The sequence below is a fragment of the Phasianus colchicus genome, chromosome 1, assembly GCF_987193195.1.
Source record: "Phasianus colchicus chromosome 1, bPhaCol1.hap1.1, whole genome shotgun sequence".
Taxonomy (NCBI): Eukaryota; Metazoa; Chordata; class Aves; order Galliformes; family Phasianidae; genus Phasianus; species Phasianus colchicus.
In genome coordinates this window covers 131,688,592-131,697,807 of record NC_143436.1, presented here as the reverse complement: position 1 = coordinate 131,697,807, position 9,216 = coordinate 131,688,592, and the positions used below count along the sequence as shown (strand labels likewise).

The 9,216-nt window shown below is 42.3% G+C and overlaps 1 protein-coding gene across 4 annotated transcripts in view; it reads right to left on the bottom strand.

Moving 5' to 3' along the window:
- Positions 1–983: 983 nt before the first annotated feature.
- Positions 984–9,216, bottom strand: part of CYFIP1 (cytoplasmic FMR1 interacting protein 1) — a 64,664-nt gene continuing 56,431 nt past the window's right edge. For all 4 annotated transcript variants that reach the window (XM_090126642.1, XM_031596180.2, XM_031596177.2 and 1 more), the window contains exons 26-31: positions 8,575–8,705; positions 6,876–6,948; positions 5,664–5,758; positions 3,804–4,042; positions 2,794–2,941; positions 984–2,379 (exon numbers count right to left, since the gene is read on the bottom strand). In XM_090126642.1, coding sequence (XP_089982768.1) covers positions 2,215–2,379; positions 2,794–2,941; positions 3,804–4,042; positions 5,664–5,758; positions 6,876–6,948; positions 8,575–8,705 — 851 coding nt within the window. In that variant the 3' untranslated portion in view covers positions 984–2,214. The remainder of the gene's footprint in view (positions 2,380–2,793; positions 2,942–3,803; positions 4,043–5,663; positions 5,759–6,875; positions 6,949–8,574; positions 8,706–9,216) is intronic.

The window sequence follows — 9,216 nt, the reverse complement described above, 5'->3', positions numbered from 1 at the left end:
AGCTACAACCAAGCAGCAGTAATCCTTTGAAAGTCCTGCTTACCTAAAGCTTTGTTAGACCTGGAGGATTTGCATCAACAAACCAATCCTAATCACTGAACTGTAGTTCTGCTTGCAGTAACGCAGTTGCTGCCTCTCTCAGTACTTCAGGAAGTGGACCAGAAAAAAAAACAAATCCAAAATGTCACTGCTTAGATAGTGCTCTGGTGGTAATTTTTTTTAAGTAAATTCACAAAGGCAGAAAGTAAGTATTAGTGATGCAGTTTTATAACAGCATTCCTCCTGTAGATGGGGAAGACTAGAGCCAACTGTTTACTGCTCTCATTTTGTCAGTTTTCAGTGCTTAATCTTAAGGAGTACAGTTTATTACCAGGACAGAAATCAAGCAACTCCCTCCTGTGAAACTGACTATGTGGAGGAGGCACCAAGATGCCAAACAAGAAAAAAGGTCCTTGAAATCCTGGGTGAAGAACAGGATTTGAATTTCTGTCTGGTTTTAAGGAGCATCACATCTCCACTGTTCAGGTACAGAGCATGGCCCTTCAAAGACCCTAAAAACTGCAGGTTGTGCAGCAGTAGCACCAGACTGCTGGCTACCACTTCCAGTACCAAAACAGCAGCCTGACTTACTGAGCAACAGGCTAAAATTTCATGTAACACTTTACATTATATTGTAATAGATGCTTTGGATTCCAGATCCATTGTGTTTGATAATTTAAAATAAGACAGTTATGCCTTTTGTGCACTTTCTTTTTTCACTTCAAGGCAAGCAGTTATACTAAGTGAAGAAGGTGGTGGGTTTTTTTTTAAATACTTACTTAAATCTGGTTGAAGAAATAATAAGCCATGTTTGAAAATGTGAAACTAACAGAGAAGTAATCTCTGAAATTCTCTTAAACATATTAAGGGAAAATGTCATCCTAAATCCATACTAATACTAGTATTTCTAACATGTTAGAGATCAGTTCACCTAATGCTGCTAGTTAACCAGTGAGAATTATAATTTACTTTAATCACACCACAATTAGTTATTTTTACAGAGTTCTTAAGCCAAAAACCAGGCTCTATTACTTAACTGTTTATGTAGCACAGGGCTAAGATGAAGCCTCAGGTATATGAGACTTAGCTCTAAACCAGTAATGATCTCAGGAAATTAAGCATTTCTTTAATTCCTTATTGAAGCCTGAAGCAGAGGGGAATGTTTGACTGACTAGTAGGCTTCCTGGCACTCCACTGTGGAAAAAATAACAGTTTTCTTTAAGAAACATTTCTTTATCTAGAAGAACAAATGCTTGAATCAAGCACTAGCATCTCCCACCCACCATGGCAGCCATGTGTGCCTACTTGACAGAACAGTGGATCTCAAACACAGACAGTCTGGGAAAACCTGCATCAGAGTAAATTTACTTGCAGACTGCTTGGCAAATCTCTGTCTTTTGTTTTGTGAGGAATTTTAGCTCATTTTTTTTCTCCTTCCTCAAGGAGAAAAAGAACTCCTTATCACTTGTAAACACGTTTGTATCTCCAACCAAAATACAAGGTGGGGAAGAAGCTCTTACTAGGAAAATGTAGAGATCTCATTCTAATCAGTTAAAGTTCTACCACTTAGAAATACCAGGAGTACTATCAGTCACCTCCATCTTAAGTAACTGTAGAGCTGTCCCCATGAGTTAGCCTTCATTTCCACAATTACTGATCACAGAGAATAGTTTTGTGTAGAGAAAGAACAGTCAACTAAAAAAATCAGTTATTCACAAAGCAGCTGCAGAATTGGTTGTTGTTGTTGTTTTTTTAATAAAGGCTAATTAAGCAATTAATGCTCTAATACAATTAGGCATTGGTTTCTAAATCTTTCTACAGAACCCAGTTTCTTACCCTCCACAGCTGTTATTTTGATAGCTTGAGGGAATGTTTATTCTGATCTGGTCTAAGATGGCCACCTCAGAAAAGGAATGCAAAGAGATTGCAAGAACAAACCCTCTACAGCTGCAGGCTTTTAATCAAAGTATATAAAATTTTAGTCTAGAAAAATAAGTATGGATTGTATACAGTTACTGTGCTTGGAGACTGAAAAAGACAGTGCACCACTCAGATGGCACAGGCGGACTGAAAAGGGCAGATAAAAGGATTTTTTCAACCTGCTGGCATTTTGTTTTTCTCCTTTCTCATACTTTTAGCCTAAACAGGTGCAAAAAGTATCGTTAGGGAGGAAATCTAGTTGCTGGCAAGGGACTGGTGAATGGGCGGCTGGAAGCAGCGCACGTGTTCCACGGGTGTGCTCTCTCCATCTCCAGACTTCAGATACTTGTCCAAAATAGCAATTATTTCATCATTCAAAATCTGGAACTTGCGAATTCTTTCAACCATTTTCTTCAAAGGCTGCAAAAATGAAAAAAAACCAACAATTAGCTCTGGAGATGAAAAGCACCAAATGCTGTGATGTCACTTCGTTACAAACGTTTCCTCATTACTGGTAATGCAATCAAGAAATCCAAGGTGCGTTCTGGTTTCTGACACTGCAGCTTTTTGTACAAAAAAGGCAATTTACAACTGCCTTCATGTAATCATAACCTAAGTGCAAGCGTAGGAGATGAGCAGCATTCAGAAAATCCTGTACAGCCAAGTAATTACAGCCTTCAGGCTCCAGTCTCAGCATCTAATCTTTTGTACTCTCGTTTTAAACATTTCATTCCAAAAAGTGATTGGTATATCTGCAAAGCACCTGAATACAAACAGCTCTGATTTTTTTGTTTGTTCTAGTGAATTAAGAAGGAACAAGTATTTTCAACATACCACATTCTTTATAACCTCATCTTTGCCATCGTGCTTTTGGACTTTCAGCAGGTGGTAGCAGAAATCCAACACGTCAAAGCGACGCTGCTGTCCCAAGAGCACAATGATCATGCAGCCAGCCCAGTGCAGGCCATCTCCAAAGCACTGCCTGAAATAGAAACCAAGAGCCTTCAAACACAGCTACAGGAAATGTTTAGGAATCAGCCATTATACTAAAATACATACTAAATAACTCCAGAATACGACAGACATGAATCTAGAAAATTCTGTGAAGTCTAGTAAATCAATTTCACTTTCCAGGTACCACAAGTGATGCAAATGAATGCTTAACAGACACAAAAAAAGGAAGCCTCTACTTTCTGCTTTCCTACAACTTACAGTTAGTTACTTCAAGGACATTTACCCCTCCCCCACTTCAGCTCTAGCAGCATACATTTCATTTTCAAAGAAAACAAAGGGGGAATTCAACACTGTTACTCTGCGTTGGGCTGCAGACAGGAAAGGAAGCAAATATGTCATTTGCCCCAGAGCTGATCAATGAAAAGCACTCAACAGCAGCAGTTTTTCAAAATATGGATATGCACAAATTACCAAACCCAAGAACCGTATTAACGTGTTAACTTTCAAATGCTCATTCTTGCAGAGAGGAGTCAGATGAGAAAATACAGGCTAGGAACACGCACACATGTCCAGCTATTTTATTTGCATTCAGCATCTGTAATGGTAAGGCTACCACTGGACAACATGTGCTAGGGCCTGCTTGTCATGGGATCATTCATTCTACACTGCCAGTACTTAAAATAGAGGGTTATTTTCTTTAAAGATACAATCATCTCTGTGTTCGTGCGTTCACAAGCCCCTCCCGGCGATCGCATTGCTTCCCTTGGCTTTGCAGTAAGCAGACACACAAACAAATCCCTCTGTTTGGTGCCTCGCAGCCCCCCCAGAGCAGAAGGAACAAAGGAAGGGCTGTTGGCGCAGGTGCACCGCCGGCAGCTGCCCATACGTACTCCACAGTGAACTCATGCGTTCCCACGGGGATGCAGTAGACGAACTGCATTGCACTCCAGAGGCGGTGGAATTCTACACACTCATCCACGTGCATCACCCCATTGCTGGGTAGGGGCCCACGCCAGATGGGATCGTCCAGGAAGGATCGGATCCTTGTCAAGATAACCTCAAACATGGACAGGCCGCAGCAGAGGCGTTCCTTGGTCAGCAAGTCACCTTCCCTTGCGATTGCTATTTGCTGAGGAAAGAAATTGCACACAAAGCACTCAGTTTACAGGACTTCTTCCACACGACTTCACACTGAATTACTGAAGGAACTGGGGCTCTTTAGTCTGGGGAAAAGGCTGAGGGGGGATGTTATTGCTCTCTTCCAGTATCTGAAAGGTGCTTACAGCGAGAGCAGGGTTGGTCTCTTCTCACTGGTGACAGGTGACAGGACGAGGGGAAATGGCCTCAAGTTGCACCAGGGTAAGTTTAGGGTGGATATCAGGAAACACTTCTTTACAGAAAGGGTTGTTAAGCACTGGAATAGGCTCCCCAGGGAGGTGCTTGAGTCACCATCCCTGGATGTGTTTAAAATCCGTTTGAATGTGGTGCTCAGGGACATGATCTAGCGGAGGGTTGTTGGAGTTAGAGTAGTATGGCTAGGTTGTGGTTGGATTCGATGATCTTTAAGGTCTTTTTCAACCTGAGCAATTCTGTGATTCTATGCTTCTAGAAAAGTACCATCCTGAGCTAATAGCTCAGTGTTCACATAAATATCCAGTTCCCACACTGTGCTCTGCTTTGGAGTACAGTCATTGGAAAACATGTAATAGGAGCTTAAAAAAAAAAAAAAAAGCAATCATAATTCAGTTTCACTTGGTTTATTCTAGAAGCTTCTCTTGTCCTTGAATTGAAGTCAGAGTTCACTTCAGTGGAAAAGCACTCAGAAAAATCTAAGGGCCCTTTCAAATAAATGTGTACTGCGCTGCCACAGTGAGCAATGCTAATGCAGTAATGCTAGTTCTGAACCTGTTCTGAGGAAGTTTTAAAGGGTTTTTGCCTGCATGGGTGGATGTAGAAAGCCAGAAGAGCGTTCAGTGGCCTGCTGCTAGTACAGGCTGCAGCAGCTGCAGCTGCTAGAGATGAGAAAGCTTCAAGGACAGTAGAAATGGACTCGGATATAACCAAAAAATGGCAATATCACGCCAGTGCTTGTCCCACTTACACCATCACACTGACTGCTCTCTTCTGCAGCACAGCAGCACCCACCACTGTGCATTACAATAAAACAGTCTGAAGGCTTTGCTTCAGAGCATTCTGCTCTACACAGTTCACGTCTCAATGGCTTGTAAACCACTACAGTTCACAGAGTATTACTGTGCCCCCACAGTGACAGAAAAACAGTGCTGAAGTTACAAAGGCAGTGGAAAAATAATATCCTCCTTGGTCATCAGCTTGCCTGGAGAACTCAACTCAAATGTCCACTCATTTTCAGTGGCTTTCTAATTTACTGGCTGAAAGAGGAAGAAATTGTTTTAAGAAAATTACATACATTAAAATGGAACACAGTGGGTTGAATTTGCATTAGCAGCTCACAGCCTGGCCTGTACACTGAGCATGTATTACGTAGCAACGTACATGAATAATACAATGTTCCTCCAAACCTGTCACCTCCACTCATCTGAAATATTTTAAACTTCTGGGCTACGACAGCTTTACCAAATCCATGCATCTAATACAATTCCTGTTATGTGAGCAAGCTGGGTGTGCGGGTTGAATTCCTGACACAGCTATCTGCACTGTGTCAAAGAACAGGCTTCTGAGTGCCCAGAAATGTCCTGAATTGCCTCAGACAGAAATAAGAGCAAGATTACCTGCGGTGTTCCCAGTCTTTCAATGAGAGGGACCAAGTGTAACGGAGCATATTTTGATTCAAGTCTCTTCATTTTAGCATCAAGCCTTTCACCCTCTGAAAGAAAAATAAAAGAAGCATTGATTCATCTGATTCGTTTGATTGATATCTGGCAATTTATTCAGTGCAGTAGGAAGCTGAATACGTTTTTATTTTTGTAGGCCAGTTCATCCCCAAACAGTTGGTTAACCTTCAATGTGGTTTTAGAAAAAAATACATATTTTAAATTGTAGATTGGTACGTCCAAACAAAAAAACACCAAGTATTTATAGTGTACGTTTAATGCATTACTAGATTCAAGACAGAAAGTAAGGCTCTGTGATGCTGCTGCTGCTAACATATTTGACTCCCACTTGTACTAACCAACTAAATTGCCTGACTGTAGAAGGTGGGTTATAGTGAGGGTGGAATTCTGTGTATAGTAAGGCTTAAAAAAAACCACTTGGCACTCCCTCGTCACTGGCAAGGAGGAAATATTCTCTGGCAAGTGGGAAATACTGTTTACAATGGTCTAACAAATGGTTTGCTTTATGTAGAGAGATGCAAGAATCTGAAACTATCCTGAAAGATTTTTAGCTGATGGGATTTCTCTGAGCAGAACAGATCATCTGCTCTGGCAATGAGAAACAGAAGAGATGAGACAAAAGAGCAGCCTGGAGAGAAGCAGAAGAGCAAGGGGAAAAAAGCTCATTTCCTAACAGTTATGGATAAGAAAAGGGGATACTCAAGAAAGCAATCCTAAAAACACTCAGTGTGTATCAATGTAGTAGAAAAAAAAATAAATAAATAAATAGAAAACAAACATGAAAAGTTTACAAGAACTGCTTGCATTTACTTTATTTGCTCCCAGGCTTCTTATACCTCACTGTGATTGACAGCTATGTACATTAGACAGTAGTTTCAAAAAAGCCTCTCACCTTACCCACATTGAGGCATTACTACAGCCCCAAATACCCCACTCATCTCTGACACAGTATTCCTCATCTCCCTCTTGTAGCTTGCACTGCAACTCGCCAAGAATTTATTTTTCAGCTGGACAACCAGGCTTGAGTCAGTTACCTCTACCATAAATGTAACAGCAGTGTTGTAAAGGACTGGAAGTGACCACCAGCAGTGCAGCAGTATGTAAGGAAAGCAGAAAGCACTGCCCAAACGGGGTGTTTTCATTCCGTACCTTTGACATGAACTCTCGGCAGGATGTTTTGGAATGGTGCTGCATGCAACAGGTCACACACTTCCTCTAGGGACTGGAACAAAATGGAAAGGAGGCAGTTAGGAATAAAGAGTCTCCAGACCACACCAAATACAAAAACTGGGCTTCCAAAAGTATGCTGATGCTGGAACAGCAGAGGGCAGCCAGCCTCTGCTGTCAAAGCTGCACACATTACTGCTCTGGTGCTCTCTTCACAGAAATACTTCCAAAGACTATATGATTTCACCAGGTTACCTTGGATTGACAAAGCGATCAGCAGCTCTCCTCCCACCCTGAGCTGGCAGTTCTTAAAGGACAGGATATTTATTAAAAAGACTAATTCAGGATGAGTAATTTCGGTGTGAAAGTGGCAGACGGATCCTGAGCAGACAAACAGAGCTGTGATGGATGACGCACAGCTCAGCTATTTTTACCAGCACTGTTCCCACAACACATTATCACGTTGGGCACGGCTCCCAATAAGGCAGGCTGAGACACCTCCCAGGAGCTGCTTGACTTCTTCAGCGATATGGGGAAGGAAGAGAGATGCCTCCTGCTTTTTGGTTGCTGTACATGCAGAGATGACCAGCAGATGACATACGGCTTTGCTGTGCATGTCTCTTTCTTGGAGCAGAGGATCTACCTATTTGCAGTCCTCAATGCTAGTATTAGATGTTCATCAGCCATAGCCCTAGCAAGGCCAGGGTACTCTGGCTATGTGCCTTTCCTAGCTCTAATCCTCGATGTCAACAACACAAAAATGGACATGCCATGCAGTAAAGATTAACAAGATTCAGCCACTAGCAGAGATGCACCAAAGACCCTAAATTTTGCACTAGTTATGGTAGATGACCACAGTGGAATAACACTGGAATACTGATAGGACATCAGGGCATCACTGAGAGCAAAACTAAGAGGAGGTGCAGCAAGCAGGGGTGTGTTACTAGAAAGTGCCTTTAAGGTCATGTCCCACTGAATGTGACTTCAGCACTGGTCACTTCAGTGCACCCTCAGCCAATTCTCCCAGGCAGCAGCAGGGCCTTCACCTATCTGGCCTCTCACCTCGTGCCCTATTAACCTGAAGCCCACTCTAGGAATCCAGTTTCTCTCCACTGTGACAGTTACTCCATCACAAAGATATGGTTTCACCTGGCCCTCCCGTTACTCTCTGTCCCTAGAGAGGGATGCTCTAACTCTGAACAGGTCTCCTGAGGAACAGTATGGCTTCATGATCTCAGCTAACATTAACAGTTTTAAACACCTGAGAGAAGGACTCTTACATGAGGATTTATGCTTGTACACAGCCAGCTTACTGAGTGAGCTAATGTTGGGTTGGTTGGCAGTCAGCAAAGATCCCTCCTTGATGGACAGCCCAGCCTCAGTACCTACATGCACAGGTGGGGAATCTCTCCTCACCTAGAATGGGCAACACAGCTAAAGAAAAAGAAAACACCACTCTTGTTGCTTTCATTGCTCATAAGCAATGTCCATCTTTCCCTCTGTGAGCACCCAAAAGCATCAAGACCAAGAGATCAGCATAGAAAATTGTTTCTACCTATCTGTCCATCCACAACAGCAATCCTGCAGATTTCAACCTTGTTATTTGTGCCATCAGTAACACAAATTTGAGAGTACATTTGGAGACACAGCAGGGTTTTAAACCAGCACAGCAGGCACCTACCAGGCTCTGCTCAATAAGCAGGCAAAACAGGACAGCATTTCCCACTTCCCGCAAATTCTGGAAACAGACAGTCTTCAGCTCTGCGTATTCAACTATGTCCTTCAGCTGATGATGAAAAAACTCCAAGATACCTGAAATCAACAGAGAAGCAAACAAATAAAAGGAAAAAAAAAATCAAAACTCAGGAGCCAGGAAGAAACCCAGTGATGATCACACCGGTACAGCTCTCCATGTATTAGCATGTGAGATTACTTTTGATTTTTTTATGGACATGCCTCCTAGATGAAACTGAAAGGAGCAGTATTTAAACATATTAACAATCAGAGGTTAAGTGTTAAGCCAGTGATGTGTTGATCATTTCAACTGGATAAGTCATGCAGAATGGAGTGCCTACATTCTGCTGGATTGAGCTGCTAAAGTAGGAGGTAAGAGAATGATTTCCAGAAGCAGAAAGATAGAACAGGGCTCTTGTCTGCTATTAGTCCTGTTCCAGCCTCTTATTCTTGATTCTATTTCTGTCCCCCAGCCTGCTGCACCACCCAACACGTTCAGTTCACAGCTCTTCTTCCCAAAGATGACAGAGCCAGCAAGGAGTAGAGCACTGAAGGGAGCACAGGTAATGTCAAGATAGAGCTGATAGCA